We start from the raw sequence: 22,843 nt of genomic DNA, 5'->3' as shown, positions 1-22,843 counted from the left end.
ACATCATATCTAATAATAAAAGCTCAGGCAAAGGAAGGTGAAGGGTCAAGTTCGTGGTTATGGCATTTTTCTTCCCAAGCAACCGAGAAAAGATGCTGAGGCCCTGCTTTTTGGGAATTGGCTAAAGATATGCCTACTGATGGAAAGTAAAGAGTGAATTCTGCCTTTTGGTTTGCCTGTGCACACAGCTTTTCTTTTCCCTATTAAATTATCTTTATCTCAGTCCATGCATCTTCTCACCTTACCTCTGTTTTCCTTGTCCCACGGGAGAGGGAAGTGAGTGAGCAGCTGTGTGGGTGTTTGGCTATTGGCCAAGTCAACACACCACAGAACTTTTTGGTGCCCAACGTGGAGCTAAGGTAATTATTGTTTTGATCTGAGCATGCCAATTTGTTTATTGGAAGGCTCCTAAGGTCTCAGAGCTTGCTTGCTTTACTGTATATTAGAGTCCAGGGCTTTTTAATGGCTGTTTTCAGACCTTGCAGTTTGCTGTGCTGTTTGTCACTTTTATTTTGCTGTACCTGGGAACATTTTGATAAAAGCAATGGCCATGTGCTTGGGCTGGCATATGTCCCTGGAATGATGCTGTTCCTGTGCTGAGTGAGCTATCTTGTGGAGAGGATGAGGGATTACACCTCCCTTTTCTCCTCTGAGGCTGACCTGTCCATCTTTCTTGCATGGGCTCCTGAATTTTTTTTTTGGTACATCCTTATGTCAGGTGTTTGATCCCATTATTTAGCGTTGTTGACTTGTTATTGTGCATGTGGAACCTTGTCTGGTGCTGGTGTAAGAGTGAACAACTTCTTGAGGTGACAGAGAAATATACCCCAAGAAGTCTGAACCATCGGTGGCATTGTGTGTGGGAGGATTTGGCCAGGTGCTTGGTGCTGCTATCGCCTCTGATAACTTGGGATTTTAAAACCGAACAGGCGTGCCGTCCCATTTCCAGCAGCTCCTAGTACAGTTCTGGGGCTTGGTCTGTGCCTATCAAGCCTCTGACTAGCACCATCAGAGCAGCAGGGGAACACAGGCTGCTACATCTGAGGGCACTAAGATTCAGACAGGGATCCAAGCCCCAATTACAGTAATCACACCAGTAGTCAAAAAGAAACACTGGAAGTGGAGGTCAACAGGTATGTACCATCATTTAATAAGGGAGGAGGAAGGGCCTGATCAGGAAGCCAGCCTTTTGGCAAGGGAACAGGAGGAAGAAGTGATAGAAGTCAGTAGATGGAAACCATACAGTTCCTAATCTTGAGCAGTCTTTGAGATTTGCGGAAAAATAATGGCTGCCAGTCAGGTGAGCATATTGCTGCCCTGGTTGCTGGGGGTGACAGTCAGGAACTGAGGGGAGAGAAGCCCAGCAGTTGGGATCCCTTGCCAGGGGTTGGGGAATCTACAAAGAAACCTTAAGAGAAGTGATAATCCACAGCCTCCAGAGGCAGTTCCTGTTGATTGTGAAGGCAACGAGTTCCCTCAGGGTTAATATTGTCATTTACTGAGGCAAATGGACCACTGCAGAGGAAGCTGTTCAGAATCTAAGAGAATTAGTGGTGAAGGTGGTCTACGCTCACCTGGAAAACATCCAGTTCCGTGAAGATCTGGATTGCTTCCAGTACACAAGGGCAATGTGGAGGAGACCTGTGAAAAATGCACTGGTGTTGTACACCAGCACCCTGGTAATGATGGACTAGCCACACCTTGAGACACCAGCAGTAAGGAGACTGTCCTGCTGACTCTAGTGTTTCAAGAAGAATTCCTGTCCTTCCTTCTCATCACAGGCAGCATCTGGGTTGTCAGGGTGCCCCAGGAGTCAGCCTCCACCTGCCAGATAGAGATGGAGACCCAGGTGCCTGCTGTATGGCACCATCTGGTTCTTCCTGTGTGACATGAGAGGACAGGTGGAAGAAGGACAGTGCGCCCACCTTGTAGCTAAGAGCCCATGTGTCTGAACTGCAGGGGAAGACAGCTGCTTAGAAGAGGTCATCCAAGTAGGTTACTGCACCAGTTCAGGCCAAGACAACAGAAGACAACTGTCAATCCCTCAGATACATAGTAAGGGCTGAAAATGTATCCTCTTCTGCCTGACACCAAAGGAGTCAGAGAATGAAGCTCTAGCCAGCAGCAGAGGGCCCCTGCCTCTGGCCAGGAGAAGGAAAGGGACAACGAAGCTTGCTGGCCTGTAATTCCATTCGGTGGCCTGGCACACAGAATCCAGAGGGCTGTAAAGTTTCAGTGGGCACTAGTGCATAGTGTACTAATGTACTGTCAAGATGTGAGGGGGCGGGATCCATCTGGATTTGTGGAGTGACAGGGATATGTCAAAAATTGTCTGTATTGGAGGGTAAGGTGGACATAACAGGGAAAAAGTGTCAGAAGCATCCTACTGTGGCAGCCCCGCAGGCTGTGTGGGTCCCTGGCATAGGGCTACCTCATGGGAGGGTACTTTATGGGCCCAAGGAGGTACTGGTGGGCTTTTGGTGTAGCCGCAGTGGACACAGAAAATTAAAGTGGACAGTTGTGTACCTTGCCTGGCCTCTCAGTTGTGGGTCGAAGGACATCTGGTGTTGATGGATATTGTGACAGTGGACAAATGACAGTATTGCACCAACCAGGACTCCCTGGCTACCATCCAAAAGTTTCATTCGTCTATTGGAGAGACAAGGAGTGATCATCAGGACTCACTCACCCTTTAGTAGTTCTATAAGGAGTTTTCTTTAAAGATAATTCTTTTTTGACATTTAATGGCAGACAGTTCTATCTGAAAAATTCGAAAGGAAGAGTTTAATATTGTTTTTTAGGTGCTTTCTGAACAATCTGTGATGCCTGCAGGAAAGGCTATGGTAATCATAGGTTTTAGGTATGAATTTCAAAACTACGGTCCAGGTTTTGTAGTGATAAGGTTTGTTTTCTTGTCTGTGTCCAGAATAGTTTGTTTTCATGCCATTACTCAGTACCGTGGCATCTATTCTCAACTATGCAATCATGTTTTTTAGTGTCCTGGGTAATTTTTTATTAACAGGATATTTGACACTTCATTGTTCATCTCTGTTCCAAACTAGTTATGACCAAGTTGAGTGCTAGGGTAGCACCACAGGTATTTAGTGTCCTATTTCGATGACCCTTCTCCACAGTAAAAACTGACCATTTACCTTTTTCTTTCATTCCAGTATTTTATCAAAGTATTTACCCATGTGGACCTTTCCACTTACCCTGTAGGAAATTAGTTTAAGGACTTTGGCTTTGGGACCACATCAAAGACTTCCTGGGAATCTGAGATTAGTTAGATATTTCTCTTTCGCCCACTCATAGAATTGAATTTCAGTGGTTGGGGTTGGACTAGATGATCTCCAGAGGTACCTTCCAACCTCAGCCATTCTGTGGTTCTGTGGAAAAAGTCCTTAATGCAATGATATCCTTATTTTTTGAACTTAATTTTACACTCAGCGTTGGAACGAATTCTCCTTCTCAAAATGGAAGGATAGTTGTCCCAACCTCCTGTAGACTGTCACTTCTGTGTGAGAAAACTGCTTAAAATAGAATAGTGACTACTAACTCATTCTTTGTTACTTTGCTGGATCCAGATCACAAGCTTCCTGGAAATCAGCCATTCTTGCAGTTATAGGCTTTGTTTTATGAGTACTTTAACTCAGCAGGAAGTGAGTTAGACTGAAAATGTATTTCTTAGTTATCTTCTGATTACCTATGTATGCTTTGCTGCTTCTCTTATTCCGTGCATGGTCCTTGGGCTTCTCCGTGTGTCTGTGGTCGTTCTACGCTCAGAAATACCAAGATTAACTGCACAGAAGGGACATAATTCTAGCACTGCTGTTGTCTACAACACTTATTCAACCTGCCATGTAGCAATGCTTTTGTTAAACTATTTTAAAGTCAAGTTTTTCATCTTTGATGTAAGAAGTACAAGTAACTAATGATTCTTTTATCTATATTCCACATCGTGAGGGCTGTTATATACTCAATGCAAAGAAAGAGTTGTGTAGACATTTAGAAAGCTAAAGTGGTAGTCAAAAGAGAACGATTGTATGACAGGTATGACAGTGCTGGTAGGCAGCCTAATCTTTGCTCCAGATACATGAAGAGTCAACAGAAGGTCTGAAGCACTTAAGGTTAGAGTCACTGTTATCAGATATCACTATTGTACTGATTTGAACTACTCCGATGTTTAATACATAACACTACAGCTTTGCCACTTTCTGTGAATTAGTGCCTGTGCCTGTTCAGATCAGCTTCATTTCACACACATTTTGGCCAGGTTATAGAAAGTTAGAGGTGTTCTCAGTAGTTTCCTCTCCAAAGCAGATGGGATGTGTGCTAACAGATTAGTTGGGTTTTGTTTGTTTGCTTGCAGCTTATGAAAGTAAAACAGCTGATCAAACCTCTTTTAGTCAGCCTCATTTGGCTTTGGTGCCCTCTCCTGGAAAAATAATACTTGCATTAAATGACAGCTCACAACATCTGCTTTGCTGCCTAATCAAAAACTTCTGTACCCTGTACCCAGCAGCTGCAGATACAATCCAGCAAGACTGGGTAGCAGTCTAAACTCATTTAACATTTCTTCTGCACCATTGAAATTACCACAGATGTACCACAGTGCATCCTGCCCCTGGAGCTGGGATCTTTGTACTTCCTTTTTGGCACAGCTGCACAGTAAAACACTGATGTTTCACTGCAAGAAGAGAAAATAGCCATCTGCTGAGATCAAGTGGTTACTTAATTGAAATAGCGTTTAAAGTAATTGACATTTGTTTTAACGTCTCCATGGAGCATGAGATAGAGGTTACGATGCAGTTCTTCATTACACCAATCAAACAATAACCAACCAATCAACCAAAAAACCTTACTGCCAGCAATTTAATGCAGCTAAGTTTGAGTAACTTAATAAACTTTGTTAAATTAATCCTTGAAGGTATATTTATTGACTTTAGAATAGGTGGAGTTCCTAGTAAATGTCTAGAAACATTCTGAGCTCCATTTTCCTAGTTGTCACTGGTAAGAACCAACATTTATTTAAGGAAAAGCACTTTTCTCTCTCACTTTTTTTAACTGAACTGTATAGAGGATGTAAGTAGCTGTCTGAAACTTCTTATCCGTAACTGGAATATTTCAGTCTAAATTTTTCTTTTCAACATAATAGAGAAGAAAACACTTTGGATGTCAGTTGAGATATCGTGGAAAGCTGGAATTAGTTTTTCCTTTCAAGTCAGTATACTTGAAACCGGATGCTGATTACTTGATTATTGTAAAACAAATAAGTAAAAATAAAAAGGTAATTAGTCTTAAAAATATAACTGAGAGGGAAGGAAAGAATATTAAATGTTTCTGAAATAATGTTGTGGAAATACATTCCTAGATATGATTTATATGGCAAATGAAACTTTGTTTTCCTAAGGGGTATTTTGATGTTGCTACCTGTATGGATTTTCTTCAAAGAAAACTGTTGTATCCTTCAGTGCAAGTGGCAATTTGCTGGTGAAATTGTCCTTAGTGTTCCTTTTAAAAACTTTGATAATGATTTGGAGCTGGGTATAGACCATAATACTTTAAGATTTTTATAACTAGCTATACTTTAGACCCTATTTCTTTTTCTTTCCAAGGTTTGCCTTATTCCTAGATCTGCTCATGGTACAAATCCAGCAAGTGCACAGATGGCAGGGATGAAGATTCAACCAATTGAAGTAGATAAAAATGGAAGCATTGATATCTCCCATTTAAAAGCAATGGTGAGTATTTAATCAGCTTTAGTGTTCAGGACAGGAACACTCCCTCTCCTTAACAGGTAATAGTTTTGGCAGCTGAATCAGATTTTCTTTTGAAAGAAAATAGGGCAAAAACAGGGAATACATGCTTGAAAAGAATGAGAAATTCTTTCCTTTTTTTTTTCTCACTCACACACAAGATGTGACACTTGTGAGCTTTCCTCTAATTTGAGGATCTTTTGTGCAGGAGTGGCTGAGTGAGTCTTTCCACACAGTAGGCTCTTTTACAGCTGAACATTTTCATCTACGTTTAGGATTTGAAATGAATGGAGCATGCTCGTGAGACTGAAGCATTTGAAGCTGCACTTTAGCCTTCATTTGGTGAAATTCAAGGACACCTCTGCTAGGGAGGGTGTTGCTAGGCAACTTTTTTCACATTTTCGAGTGGATTGGCTGCAGGTGAATCCTGGGAATCCAGTGGATTAGCAGGACACACTTCTGAAAATACGTATTTGAGCAGGTTTCTATGGTAGTAGTGAAACTGTATTGCTGAAAGTAGGGGGATGGTCTTTGAATCACATTACCTTGAAGGATAAGCGTTTCACCTGGCCTGTTTTAAGGTCTCTGAGGAGTGGCTATTTTGTCTTTTCATATCATGCTTTTTTCCGCAATTTAAAATTCTGACCTGTTAAGAAAATACTGTTTCCGGATTGGTATGGCTGAAGAAAAGAGGCCAGTATCTACTGCTGACTATAAATGACTTAGGCTGCCTGCTAACAGACGGGCATCTCACCCAGAAAGCACCCGATGACGTTAGTTACATGCTTTTGTAAAGGTCTTGTCTTGAAGAAGCCTTTTGAGCCTCAGCGAAATGACCTTTTCCTTTGTCTCCCTCCCTGCCTCCAGGTGGACAAACACAAAGAGAACCTGGCAGCCATCATGATCACGTACCCTTCCACCAACGGTGTGTTTGAGGAGGAGATCGGGGATGTGTGTGAGCTGATTCACAAAAATGGAGGCCAGGTTTACCTGGATGGAGCAAACATGAATGCCCAAGTATGTGATCTCCTCGGCAGATGTGTTACAATTGGGAATGTACATTCCCTAGAAAAAAATAGCGCAGCAGTACTCAGTTCAGACCATAACTTCGTTACAAGATAACACAGGGTTTGTGGGGGGAGGTGAGGATTCCAAGACCTGTAGTGAAAGCTAGATGATGATAGAGCTCTTTTATCTGAGTTTGCCCTGAAGTATGTTGGAAGTTGTGTGAGTTGTTCAATGAAAATTGCTTAGACTGCCTAATCTTTGTGAAAGGCATTCTTCAGATATGAATAAGAAATCCTCATGTAGAAAAAAAGAAAAGAAAACAACGGTATTAGTACCAATAATTGTTTGTGATGCATCATGTTAAAGGAAAATTAAAAAAATATGTAACATGTCTTACATCGTACTTTTCTGAATGCAGTAACAGGTCTTATAATGCCAGGGGATCAGTTTGCATGTAAAGAGTATTTTGAGACAGTTTTCCCTTCACAGGTGGGTCTGTGTCGTCCTGGAGATTATGGCTCTGATGTCTCTCACTTAAACCTTCACAAAACCTTTTGCATTCCCCATGGAGGAGGAGGACCTGGAATGGGACCAATTGGAGTGTGAGTATCTCTCCCTTAGCTTTTTCTTTAAAATAAATCAACAAAAAAACAAAATCCCTTAATGAATTTTGGTTGGCAGTTTACTTAAATACAGAGCTGTTAATGTGAGAGGTGTATTTCTGTTTGTAAGCTTCAGTCCTTCTCCAGGTAATCCTGTGCTGATCTGTTGAATGGTGAAGTTCATGTCCATTCCCAAGTCCTGACTTTCATGTTGGCCCTTTAGTACGTGTGCTAGACCTTGCTCAGCAATCTATCTTTTGAGTAAATACAGAGATAGTTTGTGGGCTTTGAGGGCTGGTATTGTACATAGTCCAGAACAATGAAGTGGTGGATGAAGAACATGAATCTATCCTAGACTAATTTTATTCCTAAACAAACATTTAATATTTATTCCTAGTCCTTCCAAAAATCATCATCTTTTGGATAGTTGCATGAGTATTGTGCAATAGAAGATCGCACTCATTTTACAAACTGTTATTACCAGTTATACTCCTATACTTCCTGTTGAAGAAGTGGTGGACTGTCAAGTCTGGTGGACTCTGTTTAGGAGGAAGGTGACGAGAAGCTACTGCTGAAAACGTACAGGAGCGGTAACACACAGTTAAGTTCTAACATCAGTGTGTTTGTTTTAGGAAGAAACATCTGGCTCCCTACTTGCCTACCCATCCTGTCATCAAAATTCAGACAGATAAGGATGCCTGTCCTTTGGGTACTGTCAGTGCTGCACCTTGGGGTTCCAGTGCTATATTACCTATTTCCTGGGTGTATATCAAGGTGCGTAGACTTGTTTTAAGGTGTATTACCTGAAGATCTGTTTGTGTTTCAGGAAGCCTGAGGACCACCACCACTAGAATCACATACACAGGTTTAAGAGCAATTCTTATAAGCTGTTTGCACAGACTGCATGGTCACAGGTTATTTAAATCCTTTGAATCTCCTCGTTTCTGGTAGAACTGCCTATTGCCATCTGTTGCAATTACTAATGTGACAAGGGTTGGCAGTAGTGTTGTATCCATGCAACCTGCTTAATAATCCTGTCTCTTGGTAATAATTCTTGAGACAGGTAGACTCTGAGCATACAAGAAAGCTGAAGTCAGGCTTGCCCCTCCACTGTCTCTGATATTAAAATTTTTATGTTTAAAAGCTGGTAATTATTATTATGGTAAATATAATATAAAATTAAATATAATTATGGTAAATATAAATATTTTTCCTAACTGTCCCATCTAAAGAGACTACCATGAAGGCTGCTTTGGCATAACTTCAAAATGCAGTATTAAGAAAGCCAAACACAGGTCATTTCCAGTACTTTCCTCTTGCAGTGCCTTAACAGAGGAATAAGTTTGCATCTGTGTTCATTTGGCTCTGATCTTTGTCAATGCACAGTATGATCTGTGACATGACAGCAGCAAGCAGAGTTTGGGCTGCTGGGACAGGCTGTTCAAACACCACAAACAGCTTTCAGTTGGCTCTCTGAGCACTCTTTCCCTGGGGATAAGGATGGTGGCAGGCAGCGTGTACAGTTAGAAACCCATTGATGAAATTTGTGAGTTCTGCTCTCTTTCTTTTTCTGTTCATTTCAAAGCTGCTAGGTTTGAGGAGAGGTTTGGGTTGTTTGCTTGTTTACTTTCAGCAAATGCTGTTAGGCAACAAGCCATGCGTACCACTATTTCTCAAAAGTAACACCCAGTGCTTTTCTGCGAGTGTGGTGTGGAAACATAAAACAGCAGTGTACTGCCATAAACGAGCCAGATGCATTGATGTGCTGTTGTCTATCATGTTTGCCAGTACAAGAACACACTTAGATTGCTTGGGAATGTTTTTAGACCTATTTCTTTATGTTATTCCTCTTTCAGACAATGGGAGCAAAGGGTCTTAAACATGCTTCTGAGATTGCTATATTAAATGCAAACTACATGGCAAAGAGGCTGGAGAAGCACTACAAAATCCTTTTCAGAGGAGTAAGAGGCAAGTATTGGAACACTTGATTTCTGCTATGAAGCTGTCTTTTTTTCATGATCTTCTATGTAAAAGTTGGCTTGCAGTATGGTTCTTATGTAATGCTGTGTGGCAGCTGTATCTCAGCCTTCACCTGATGCAGTTCACAAGGAGGGAAATAACCTGCCACACAGCTTCTGTGGAGGTACCACAGTGGAACAAAGAATTGGAAGCAGAAGAAAAATGCCTATTTGTAATTAGATGAAATGATGACAGAAGGTGGAATAAACTTTGACATCAAATTGTTCTCCTTGAAGTCTAATAGCAAATTAATGAAACAGTAGAAAAGGCAGAAGCAACAATATTAGGCCTCCACATCTCCCATAATCTCTCCAAATCCCATATAACAATGCAAGAACTCAAAGCAATTTTTGGATGTTTTCCATTGCACACATCCTCTGAGGAAAAAATAAATAGATTCTTTCTTCATTTCTATACCTTGTTCTCCTTTGTGAGGAAGGTGAGAACCCCTTGTCAATGTGAAATAATTCCAACTAGATCCTGGTTTCCCGCTACAGTTCTCCTGTCCTGCAGAGAACAATATTCTTCAGGATCATGGATTTCAGCATTTAGCCTCTCTATAACAATAATATGTGCTTTTCTCTTACATAACATGAAACTTACTATCTTGTACATGGCTAATTTGAGAAAGCCTACGACCCAAATGGTGTTGGGCCACTGACAAATCCACTTATTTTTCAGAGTACTTACAAATCATAGGAGCTACTTTGGCTACCTTTCCCTAGATCTTGCAAAATAAGCTTCTTAAGATTGTATGGGACTTAGAGGGCCAGTGTTCAAATACCGGGTTGTGTAGTCCTTACCTGCTAATTTCTCTGATTTGAGTTTTTGCCAAAGTGGATAATTTTTAAATTTGCCTTTTTCATATTCTCCACAAAACCACTGAAAATATACTGCTTGGTAGATAACTTGGTTATTCTCCAAGCAAGTAAACATGGTGTACGCTTTTGTGTTTACAGGCTATGTAGCCCATGAATTCATTTTGGATACAAGACCTTTCAAAAAAACAGCAAACATTGAAGCTGTGGATCTTGCTAAGCGACTTCAGGATTATGGTGAGTCAAATGCATATTTTCAAATAAACAGCAGCTTAAGTGAGAACTTCCTGTATCTGTTCTAAGGGGTACCCCAAACGTTCTGGTTCTGTGCTTATGGATGCTGTATCTGCCAAAATCATCTCAGGGCTCCTCATCTTTATGATGAGAGACAGCTTAGAGAGCTCTTCTGTCCATTGATTTGTAGCAGCTACTTAAGAGCCTGCTGCTACTTCCCCACCTTTGTAAACTGCCCTCCAAATGTGCAATTACATGACTCTTAGACATTGGAGCTAATGGATTGGAGCCAAGACCTGAATAAGGTTCCAACATTAAATACATTCATGGAAACTAAACACCAGTGCTTTTGAAGTAGAATAATAGGATTTAAACACTTTTATCCCAGCACAGTTCAGGAAGGAGTGTTTCCCTGGACTGGCTGCTCCAAGGTTGCCTTTTGTACACTTGCTCTGAAGAACCTGATCTGCAGCCTAAACAGAGGTGCCGTAAGGCTGCATTTAGTAGTAGCGTACTAAAGGAATCATGAGAGACCACCACCTTTTTTTTTTTTTTTTTCCTTGCTTCCCTGAGCATAAATCCATACTAATCTCACTTTGGTATTCAGCCTGTCATAAAAAGGTAAAGGGGCAAAACACTTCTACTGAATTAAGCAGCAGGGAATGGAAATAACCCTCGACAGAAGTAATATACTTAATGGCTGAAAACTAACACAATAAAAAGCACAGATTTTAAGAACATTTCATTATTGATGTGTAACTTTAAACTACATTGTAAATAACATAAATTATCCTTTGATGTATAAAAATTAAAATACTTGATACCTTGAGGAAAATACTCTTTACTGTGAGGGTGACAGAGCACTGGAACAGGTTGCCCAGGGAGGTTGTGGAGTCTCCTTCTCTGGAGATACTCAAAGCCCGCCTGGATGCCGTCCTGTGCAGTGTGCTCTAGGTGATCCTGCTTGGCAGGGGGGTTGGACTGGATGGTCCTCAGAGGTCCCTTCCAATTCCAGTCGTTCTGTGAGTCTGGGACTGAAAAGTCTGTCTTACCTTTATAGTGAGTACACTACCAATTCACATGTTCACTGCTGTAAAGATTATAGAAAGGGCTAAGTTTTTGAATCATTTGCTAATTAATGCATATATTAATTCATAACCTACTGTCAGCGACTGATTTCTTCTTTTTCAGGTTTTCATGCTCCAACCATGTCCTGGCCAGTCGCAGGGACACTTATGATTGAACCAACAGAGTCTGAAGACAAGGCAGAGCTGGACAGGTTTTGTGATGCAATGATCAGTATTCGACAGGAAATTGCTGAAATAGAGGGGGGCAGGATGGACCCTCAGATTAACCCATTAAAGGTAAGACGATGCAGAGAGAGTTATCAGCATCACCTTAACCTTGGAGACTTACGTGAACCCATTTCAGCCCATTTCCTGGTCTTTCAGTACCACAGAAAATAACCATGTATAACAAATACAACATTAACCAATGTGCAAACTAGAGTGAGCATCGTGAGGTTGAATATAACAAGCCTTAGCATAGTTTGGGGGGCTGGGTGAATATCTCAAAATTTGACTTATTTAGAAACCTTAGCAGTTCTCTGAATTTGAATTTTGATTTTCCCCAATAAGAAACCCAAACTTTGCTGACATAACAGAGGAAGTTATTTAAGGAAGCATATTGTCTATAATTTCAGGGGCCATGTCAAAGTAATGAGGAAGAGGTGCTTATTTATCTATGTAAGAAGGGAAGTGAAATAACGTTATAACTAACAGTAAAATAAAGACTGGATGAATTATTTTAGCAACTGTAGCATAAAACAGCTATAGGCTCGAGTTCTGTTCAGCTGTTATAAATCTGCACTAAATTTTTATATACTGAGAGGATTTAGTGAAAAACTAGAAGCATGTGCAAACCTTGGGTGATATCGTTAGACAAATTGAAAATATCTTGCTGACTTGCTTCCTGTTTTAAATCTTTTTTTTTTTTCCCTGAGATACATTGTGAGGAGAAACTCCAGACAGTAATGTGACTAAGTAGTTATGTGAATTTGAAGGCTTCATACTGATTTGTTCAATTGAATCCAGCAACTTCATGTCTTAAACATGTCTTTCTGCTTGTAGATGTCACCACATACTCTAAACTGTGTCACTTCTTCAAAGTGGGATCGTCCTTATTCCAGAGAAGTGGCAGCATTCCCACTGGTGAGTAAATCATGGAATACTAGTGATGTGGTAATACATTAATTTGCTTTCCGCTCTGAGGTTTTCTGATCCGTTGCAGAAGAACTAATTTGGTAAGAATAAAAACTATAGAGACTTTTTTTTTCAACCGTTACTCTGTTCTTTTGTGTGAGCTCTACAGCAGTTCTATTAGTTTTATTTGCAAGACAAGGAAAAGAACTTAAAAAAAAAAAAGAAGTCTAATGAAGTGTGAACTTGAATTTCTAAATCTCAGCATTTAAATATTGGGTATTCTTACTGAGAAGTGAGTTAGAACTCTAGTCACTTCAGTCTGGACATTCTGCACCAGACCCTCCCAAAACAGTCCCACATCGTGATGCTCAATGCTCTGCTGCAAAGAACTTAGATGAGAGCTTGACAAGCTGCAAGCTCAGCATGGGGCAAGCAACATAAATGTGAGCCAGCTACAAATAAAGGCCAGACTGGAGCTGCACATATCAGATTCCCTCAGAGCATTGTGTAAAATTGCTTCCATAACCTTATAAACAGCTAACTAAACACATGTAACAAACACTCCTCTCATCTGAAAGTGAATTCCACCTGCTTTATTGCTAATGTACTGTTTCAAAGAATTACTTAACTGTAATTGTGAAGTTGCTAGCTTATTTTATTTTAATTAATTTTATTTTTCACTTAAATTAGAACTGTATTGAACAGCACGGGTCTTGTTAGTCTCCATCACTTTTCTGTGTTTTTTATCTGTTAGCCAGTTATTCAAAGCATCATAGTTTTCATTTATTTTATGATAACTGCTTCTTTGCAAGCCTGTGTTAGAGGACGTGCTTGCACTTTTCTGAAAATGGAAATAGCCTTTTGACTGCCATCTCTATTATACATACTTGTTAACTTTAAGGGATTGAAAATAAATTGGAGTTATGATTTCACTTGAAATCCACTTTTCCAACATTTATCATTTTTAAATCTTCTAGTGTCTATTACATTTATGCTCATTTGCTTGGCATAAAGATTAAAGTATTTTTGTCAACTTTTTGTTCTGCACTTAGCCGTTTGTGAAACCTGAGAGCAAGTTTTGGCCCACAATTGCTCGCATCGATGACATATATGGAGATCAACACCTGGTTTGTACCTGCCCACCAATGGAAGCCTACGAATCTCCCTTCTCTGAACAGAAGAGAGCGTCTTCGTAACACTGCCTCCAGCTGCCTGAGTTTCTGAGTCCATCAGGATGGCCTTTTCCTCCCAGACCTGATAGGGAATTTATATACTGTGTATATTTTGGATAATCTTCACGTTTGTTAATTGAATCACAGCTTAGTTAAAATGTAAATACAATCAGTACATTAGGTGTAAACAATGTGTGTGTTCCACAGCAGCTGACTAAAGTTGCCTTGATTCAGCATTTTGTCTGTTTTGTGCTAAAGTTTTAACAATTAACTCTCAATTTGTGATGTGGCATAGAAAATATCGTTAAAAAAAGTTAGAAAAAATGCAGATGCATAAGGCAATAGAATTAAATATTAACTGCAATAGTAATTGTTTATATTTTGTAAAAACAGATGAAGTAGATTGTTTAATTTACTTCACGTATTACCAGTAGCATTGCTGATGTTAATATTTCATACTGTTTTTTTTACCTACCAATGTTAGTATTCTAATAAAATTGGTCAGAATTTTAAGTGTCATTATTTTCTGGATTTTAACTTTTTACGTAGTTCTGTTCAACACAGCAGTATAGAACTGAGGCTCCTGAAACTTAAGTTTTTATTTGTCAGAGTTGCCACAGTGGAAACTGATTCTATCTGAAACAAAATACTGACAGAGATTAACAGTGAGCTAAATATGTGATTTTTCGTGGTTAGTTTTACTGAGCAGTAACAAACTTACCTTTTTTTCTGTATCACATCAATTTTTCCTTGAAGTTCCCTCTAATCCAATCCTCTTATTCCAAAGAAGGCACGGAGAAACTTTTCTAATATATTCACCATATAACTCAAGCATCAGGAGTGCTCGAGTTAAATCTTGTCTAAAAAAGCATTCTCCTTACATAGTTCTGAAATATCTGATTTCGGATATTGGTTTATATAGAGTATTCAACTTCCCTTGCTTTGTCACGTGAGTCTGCAGCTTGTATAAAAATGATTCAAAACTTTAGCTCCGGCCCTCCAAGAATGCTGACAGAGAAGCCTGAGCCCAGAGTCCCACTGCTACACGTAATGCCATATTCAATTACGAGGTAGTCAGGATGCAAAGCTTAAGCAGGGTCATCGTCCAATCTGTTCCCAGCCATATTTATATAAATCTACCTGTCCAGTTACACAGACAGAATGTAAATGTGACAGCAAAAGAGCACACCTTTGCAGGTACAATTGTGTTTGATGCAAGCGAGCTCCTCTGTATTGAGACGTGCCCGTGGCCACCTGAAGCAGGATTTGGTCAATCAGGAAGCAGGTAATAGGGATGCATGGTTTTGTGCCTTAAAAGCAGTAACTGCTCGACCTCTTCTTGAATGTGTATGTGTACAGTCATGCCCAGAAGCTTTCTCTGAAAAGGCACAGATGAGGCTAGTGTTTACGGTGCTGCATATAAGTACTGTACTTTTGGGTCCCCTTTAGGAATTTTGGAGTTGCAACGTATACATTACCGACCTTATGACTTCCATGGGGGATCAATGAAACAGAAAAAACTGTAGATGACTGGGAATAGGAATGGCTTTCATTAAAGGCAGGCTGGGCCAGGTATCAGTTTTGATTTGAAAAGCTGCACCTGGCTCTCAAAATGTCTAAATACAGAGTGAAGAATATTAGAATTTTCTAATGTAGAATCTACTACTGAAAAGGGCATTTTTTCAGTAGCTACTGATACAGCACTGTGGAGGTATTAAAAAAAGGAAACCACAAAACTTTGCTTGTAATATTAGGAAAGGCTTTCTGGGTTGTCAAAGTAAGTCCACAAAGTCTTCTCAGGCTACTTTATTGTGTGGTAAAGGCACTGTTATGTTGCCTGATTGTGTCTGTTACTGCAACTTTTAATTTAGAGCAAATTAAAAAAAAAAAGTACACATTGGTATTAAGTGGCACACTTCCCACAGTTGACCTTAAACCAACAAATTTGTGGCTAATGGTAGATTAACAGTAAACTCAATCACAGTGACGTCATATAAATCAGAAATAACCACATTTCCTAATAGACAAGATCTACTAATAGGCCTGCATTAAAAATAAGCTTATAAGAGTGGCTTTGTAAACATAAATCTGAGCCATTCACAAAATAAGCACTAAAAAATTCCACCAACACTCATGTAAGGCTGGGACATGAATTAAAAATGTGTTTTCCTATGCACAGTTTTGAGAGTTTTCCCTCTCAAAATGGTGCACAGCTATTATATATCCAATTGACCAATTGGTAAAAAAAAATGATTGAATGGAAAAAAGGGCATCTTTGTTTACTGAAAAAAAATGCAAATGAGCCTTAGAGAGGTAAAATGACATCTGTTAATAAAATAAAATGCGCTACCATTATGTAAAACACATTCAACAGGATGTAAGTCTGTCTACAGCTCTTTTAAACTGCATGCTTACTATTAATACTAAATCCACCTACTGAACAAAGGCTGAATCCTCATTTAAATAAGCACAGAAAAAGCCAAAGAGCTAATTCTTTCACAACTGTTCAGCAACACCTGTTTGGTTCGATTTGGTTTGGTTTGGTTTTTTGATACATTACCAGGGACACTACCAACTTTATGTATTTTGGATGCTACTGAAATCCTAAGGAGACCGGGGGGTGGGTGAGGAGAGAGAGGTTACTTCGAAAGAAATGAATAAGCCACTGAGCTAACATTTGGCCATGGAGAGGAGGAATACCACGTGCCTCTGAATGACCGGTTCATTGTGCATGACCTGAGCGCTGAGCAGCTCCCAGCTCCGCTGCCAGCCCCGCAGGGAGGGCTCGCTCCGATTCTGGGACATGGACTGAAATCCAACACGCTTCCTTCAAAAGCTCAGCAGAGACCAGAGTAGTAACACAACAGCCACTGCTGTAGAATACGTGTGAGCCCATGAATACAGATGTTGGGTTGTGTTGTTTTTTTCTTAATTTAACAATTTTTGCATTGATAAATGAAAAGAATGTAAAGCCTCGTGTTTTAAGGAAAAAGAAGCCCACCTAAGGAAAGTACGTAGTAATCCAGAAAAAAATAGATCTCAAAAAAATATTATGATTTAAGTAAGTGGATAATAGTAAAAAACAAAATTAGCAACTTTTCTGAATCATAAAATATTTAATAAGGTATATTTGGGGGGGATATATTGTATATAAAATTTCAGATCACAATATGAAGCGATTTGAACCCTCTCCAAGCTAGCACTGCCTTCAATGCTGTGTAGATGTATTGCCACTGATACAAGACCTACTAAAAGCATACAGTTTAACTAATACAGAAGTGGCAGTTTTTAATATGAAATATTTTTTACACAACTAGAGTGTCTTGAATACCCTCTTTAAGTGCAAAAAACACAGATCACTTTACACTAATGCAGCAACAATGCATTCATATTGTTCTCATTAGTCATTAGTAGTCAACTTGCATAAGATACAAGAAAAGCACAATGAAGCTCACAAAAATAGACTAAAAATCAGCCTGTTCTTGCAAAAAAAAAAAAAATACAGCATAATGGAAGAAAAAGACAAAAAAGGATTATGCACACCACGGAATTTGCTGTTCTTTAATCCAGCTGGCTTAAGTGCTGTTTCTGGTTTTTGCTGTTTTTTTTGTGGGTTTTTGTTTTGTTGTTGGTTTCTTTTTTTTTATTTTTTTTATTTTTTTATGTAAATCAAACCACATGGACCAGGCACAACTAATATTCAGGAGGCAGTGTGTAGCTAAAACTTCACTAACTATTTATCATCCCCATAATTTATCCTCCTCTGTCCTGAGGTAGTTACAAAAAATCAAATCATAAATTAAGCATCAGCTAGGCCAGTAAGAGCTGAGGCTTTCTTTTTTTTTTCTTTAAAAACTATTTGTTAACTGGCCAAAACTACCCTTGATGTTAAAAGACAGCTGAGAATTAGAGTTCTCACTACACCAAAAAGATGGCTATGAGGGGAAGAGGGTTAGCTGCTTCAAAATGTGACAATATATTGAGTCCCATCAAGCTGGCTGGTCCACTGTTGAATTCCCCATGTTTATTCTCCTTTACTGTCTATAAAGTCACTGGGAGAAGTTCGGAAGGATCTGAGCACATCATCGCCCTTTACTGTAACCAGGGAAGAACTGGTCCAATAGGGTCTGCAGTATCTTGTTGGGAACCATGGTGTAGCCCTTCCCCAGGTCATAGCGGCAGGCAGGACAAGTGAAGACCTCAGCTCTGAAGGAACGCTGTAAACAACTCTAGGACATAAAAAAGATTGAGAAGTAAATTGTGAGAACTTCATTTTATACTGACAGCTTAACCAGCAAAAACTAAGGAATTACTATACACCAAAGACACAATTTTCTGTACTTCCAGAAAAAAGAAAAAAAAAAAGGGAAGTTATTACCAAGCCCTCTGGGGCATATTTTTGCCTATGCGACTAAAATGACCTAACAAAAGAACTCTGCTCTGGACTGGGATGTGACACATTGAGTCTGGGAGGAATTAAAAAACATCACTGCTGAGATTTCCATTAATGCCTTCCTGTGAAGCAGAGCCACGTCTGCAGCTTCCTTCTATCATCCCTGTTAGAATGCAACAGTACTTCAGACCTTCATGTCAAGCTGAAGGTGAATTAACAAATATATTGTTTAAGTAACAGCATCCATCTATCTACCTCATCTGACAAGACTCAGTTAAGCCTTAAAGACATGTTTAGAGTAATATGGTAATTTGTAACGAACCCAAACAATTTTCTTGTATTTACCCTCTACTGTTTCAACAACTCTTCATTAAAGTGTTACACATTTTTATTCCTTAACTATGAAAAATTAAATTATTGTTTCCATACCAACATTTGGCTCCTGGACCAAGTATTTTCCTAACATAACTCCACCGAACACAATGGAATGACAGCAATGATAAACTTGACTCATTATGTCTACCAGGATTTATACTAAGCACAGTTACACTCTTTATTACGTAAAATTAAGATTACACAGCAATCACTGAAGGCAAACTCGTTGCGAGCTATTGCTCAGAATGCTAGGCAATAATTATCGACGTTCTAAAATACATTTTGGCTCTAGTGACTGCTGTCTCAGAGCCAAGAAAACAGCCCAGAGCATGACCGAGTTTATTCTTACTTTACAGACGTTGTGGAGGCACTCTGTTGTCACTGGCTGGTAAACCAGCTCCTGGCAGCAGACACACATAAAGGATTGTTCCAGTTTCTTCAAAAAATTCTAGTGTAGGGCAAAGGACAAAAAAGACATACTATTAAGAGGCACACCAAAAATATGCAAACAAAAAGTATTTTTATTTTATTTTAACTAAGTTTATTATTTACAAAACTACATTGCCCAGCTTCTGTAATTACTACATACATGTAAATTATTTATGAACTTATGTGTGAAATTCACATTCAACTCTCAGACCTAAGCCGAGATGATAAAATCACTAGGCCTCTGAAAAAGTGTTAAATGCATAGATTAACTGATGAGACGTGTATAACAAGCTATTATTTTCCCAAACTTGCTTAACAATAAGTAAAAATATTACAAAAGTGGTTTAAGTTGCTAAGCTCAATTTATAAAGTGGTTAGACAACAGCTTCGCTTTGCAAAGCGAAGTTTATGCTGGAACTCCTCTAGTGTACTCTTCAAGACTCGGTCAATGTTATATTTCCTTCCAGAGCCAACCAGCACTAAGACAATATTGATAAGATATGTATCCAGGCATTTTCACACCCTCATGATGCTATTATCTGTGCCTATATTCTGATCATATTTATTACACGTCTACTTACTGTTTCTTCCTTGATTTCATCAGGATGGAACAATGTTTTCTCTAATACTATTCATTGAAAAGTGCAGTTTTAGTAAATGACACTTTTTACATAAAGATTGATGAACTTCCAAAAGTTCTTAAATCCTCCAAATCCAAGAGTGTGGCACTCATCAGGAAGCAGGTCCATAACCATTTAATTTCCCTGCTCTTCCACAATTCAGAGAACTAATGTTTGAAAGATTATTTACTTGAGTATGAATATTATAAAGAAAATGAAACGTACTGGAGAGCTCCTCAAGCCTGATTCTTAGCATAGGTGATAGCATTTAGTAGTAGTGTTTATTAACTGTTGCTAGAATTTTGCTTGTCTCAGAAATGCTGCAGAATGATCTCTGCTGCTCTGCCAAGGGAGAAGAAAACTGCCTCACATTACTCTTACTCAGAAAGTCACCTCTGCCTGTGCCTATGGATTATGGCTAGCTTAACGGCATCTTTTGTCCTCCCTCCGAATTCTCTGCAGTCTGTAAAACAACTTGCCCGGTTCTTAAATCTTCTCAGAGTATCTCTGAGAAATCTCATAATACATTTTTATCAGATGCTTTACACATACAAGCATGTTTATCTCTGACACATCAGAGATCTCCAAATACCTCAGGCATAAAGGTTTGAGTATAGAAAAACGGTACCTCTATAGCTAAAATATGGCTCTTTGCAATCACTTAAAAAATCTTTAACAACAATTTATTTAGTTAAAATGGGAATGTAGTTGTTTCAACCAGAAAGTTTTACATCGTCATAGCAGCTACCCATTCTTATTTCCTTTAGTAGCAACCAAATGAAACTCTTACCAAAATGTTGGTTAGGAACCTGTAGAAAAATGACTTTTCAGTAACTCAACTGCTTTTAAATCATTGTTTTCTCCTTTTTAGAAACATATATCTCTCTTGCTTATGTACAATTTCGGGCTGAAATTGTTTCTGATCATTACAAACACTGGATTGAACACAGACAAAAGCTTGTAACTTTACAATGTTGGTTCCTACAAAAAGGTACAGCATTATTTTGCATTATAGCAAACCTATTCAAGTGAAAGAACAGGGAGCTATATTTAGATGTTTTTTCTGTTAGAGAAGCACTATAAATAGCCAGTGGTAATTCTCAGATAAAGTAGACATGTATGTTCATTTTAGACACTCATTTTCCAGCCAATGGTTTGTTTTTCACTGAATTGATACAGGGTTTTATAAAGTTACTTTAAATTCGTCGTGCTTTGATTTCTTCTGCAAAACAGCTAAAATAACTACGAACTTGACATTGGTAAGACTACTTATCACTGAAGGATATAGAATTTCAGGAGATATACCTTCTGTGGACTTCTTTTTTTATTAGTGTCTATAGTTTCTTCAATCTTGAGCTACTCTTGCTATTTTCTTGACATTCTGGGGAGGAAAGTATTTTCTCTCTTTCTGAAGGTTCCTTCTCTAGAGAGTGGAATAATCTCGATTTGGATTAAAATATTAAATTCTGTATCTAAGCTTGAAAATGACTGTACTTCTGTCTCCTTAAACAAAGAAAGCAAGCTATATTTTCTGCCATAAAATTACTTTCCGTCAAAACAAAAAGTGGTGTCTAGAACCATCTTTCTTCATGTCTGATTTCTCACATCAGTACAGCACAAAAATACATTTTCATTTCAGAGAAAACATGCTCCCTTCAAAAATGAACATAAATGCACTTTCAATGCTTTTTGAGCAAGACAAGATCTCTACTATGTAGATGTCAACATAGTCATCAGCAGCAAACCTTAAGAGGATTTGCTATTGGATTGCTATTGCTATAAAAAGCATTATTTTCTTTAAATCAAAGCTTTACAAATAAAAATAATGCTAGAAACAGTATGTATTCAGCAAAAGTTCAACAAGTAAATTATGTTTTAAGAGAGACTGAAGATTTTTCCTAACACTTAAAGGAAAGTAAAATAAAGAAAGTAAAAAAATTAAGCATGCAGCAAACATACTGGTCCTTCCTTAAGAGAAGCAAGTACTTCATCCCACAGTTTCTGGTTCATACAATCTTCTCTAATCAGCCATTGCTGTTCTTGGGTCAATTGGAAAGCTTCTCCTTTCCCTCCATCTCCCATTCTCATGGCTTTAGGTGTATTTGTAGGTTCCTCTATACCTGCTTAAGATTATGACCATCAGACACAGTAATACCAGAGTGTTAGTCTAAGCTAATATAAGGGGAAGGCAAAACTGTTTCTAGAAGGGACTACATGGACTACACCCACAAAATGCGGCAATCAAATCCCTACTCCAACTCACTTCAGCTCAGCATTACTGAGGAATGCACAGAAGACTGTTCATTTTTCTACTGAGCTTAAATAAAAAAACCCTAAGTGTAGTAAATAAATTCATAAGATCCCTAGGCTACTACTGTATCATAGAACATGTGCTTAACAATTTACACTGGTACTCCAAATAGCTTCATGTTTCTGCAAAGTTTTCATGTTGTTGGCTTACTAAACATAACAAGAAAGACTTTGCTGATGAATGCTAAAAAGTAAAAAGAAATACCATCGTCAATTGTCCTTTTCTGGTTTCCATTACTCTGGCTGGTTGGCTCCTGTTTCACAGTTTGCTTTTTAACCTTATCTTTCTTCTCCTTACTAGCCATGGCTTCCAAATAACCTTCTGGATACTAAAATAAAAAGCATAGATTTAAAACAAAAACCACTGGCATACAGGAATTTCCAAATATGAGCAAGACTAATTTCTACAAGACTCTGAAACCCTATGACTACATATTGGAATAATTACAAAATAATTTTTAAAACCCTACATGATGTAGAAAAGTTTTAAATTACTATCTATATTTGAGAAATTGTAGCCAAGTGAAAGGATCTAATCTAGAGTGAGTTCTGTTAAAATGAAACTGATATCCAAATCCATGCCCTTTCAACTACACAGTTTCCTAAAAAGTTGAAGATGATGGTATATAGTATGATAAACCATTGCCTTGCTGAGAAAAGAAATACTGTGTTAATTCTTTCCATCTTTCATGGATTCTGCAGTGCCTGATTCCTCCTGGCTCAGTTTACTTTTGTGCCTGAAATACATTAACTGTACAAACTCCTCAGTCGCACATAGAGAAAAGCACATAAAAATGAACACTTTTTTTGATTTCTCAGATATATTTTTCAAACTGGATTCAAACTCTTAATTTTCTAATATATATATATGCAAAGTAATTCCCTGCTAAGATGGAATGGTAGGTG

General features: G+C 38.7%; 2 protein-coding genes across 8 annotated transcripts in view; one reads left to right on the top strand and one right to left on the bottom strand.

Moving 5' to 3' along the window:
• GLDC (glycine decarboxylase) overlaps positions 1 to 14,323 on the top strand; it is a 47,334-nt gene extending 33,011 nt beyond the window's left edge. Inside the window, exons 17-25 of the mRNA XM_066988935.1 lie at positions 5,616 to 5,741; positions 6,624 to 6,773; positions 7,254 to 7,366; positions 7,999 to 8,140; positions 9,223 to 9,334; positions 10,345 to 10,440; positions 11,629 to 11,801; positions 12,567 to 12,647; positions 13,691 to 14,323. Of these exons, the coding sequence (XP_066845036.1) occupies positions 5,616 to 5,741; positions 6,624 to 6,773; positions 7,254 to 7,366; positions 7,999 to 8,140; positions 9,223 to 9,334; positions 10,345 to 10,440; positions 11,629 to 11,801; positions 12,567 to 12,647; positions 13,691 to 13,834 (1,137 nt within the window). The 3' untranslated portion in view covers positions 13,835 to 14,323. The remainder of the gene's footprint in view (positions 1 to 5,615; positions 5,742 to 6,623; positions 6,774 to 7,253; positions 7,367 to 7,998; positions 8,141 to 9,222; positions 9,335 to 10,344; positions 10,441 to 11,628; positions 11,802 to 12,566; positions 12,648 to 13,690) is intronic.
• A 2,847-nt stretch (positions 14,324 to 17,170) lies between these two features.
• UHRF2 (ubiquitin like with PHD and ring finger domains 2) overlaps positions 17,171 to 22,843 on the bottom strand; it is an 84,205-nt gene continuing 78,532 nt past the window's right edge. For 5 of the 7 annotated variants that reach the window (XM_048050747.2, XM_066988938.1, XM_066988937.1 and 2 more), the window contains 4 exons: positions 22,143 to 22,266; positions 21,587 to 21,750; positions 18,928 to 19,026; positions 17,171 to 18,039 (listed from right to left, as the gene is read on the bottom strand). In XM_048050747.2, coding sequence (XP_047906704.1) covers positions 17,893 to 18,039; positions 18,928 to 19,026; positions 21,587 to 21,750; positions 22,143 to 22,266 — 534 coding nt within the window. In that variant the 3' untranslated portion in view covers positions 17,171 to 17,892. The remainder of the gene's footprint in view (positions 18,040 to 18,927; positions 19,027 to 21,586; positions 21,751 to 22,142; positions 22,267 to 22,843) is intronic. The other 2 variants (XM_048050748.2, XM_066988939.1) reach the window with 2 other exon arrangements.

The sequence above is a fragment of the Anser cygnoides genome, chromosome Z (assembly GCF_040182565.1).
Source record: "Anser cygnoides isolate HZ-2024a breed goose chromosome Z, Taihu_goose_T2T_genome, whole genome shotgun sequence".
NCBI lineage: Eukaryota > Metazoa > Chordata > Aves > Anseriformes > Anatidae > Anser > Anser cygnoides.
The sequence above is the reverse complement of the archived record's forward strand: the minus strand, read 5'-3'. Positions and strand labels throughout refer to the sequence as shown.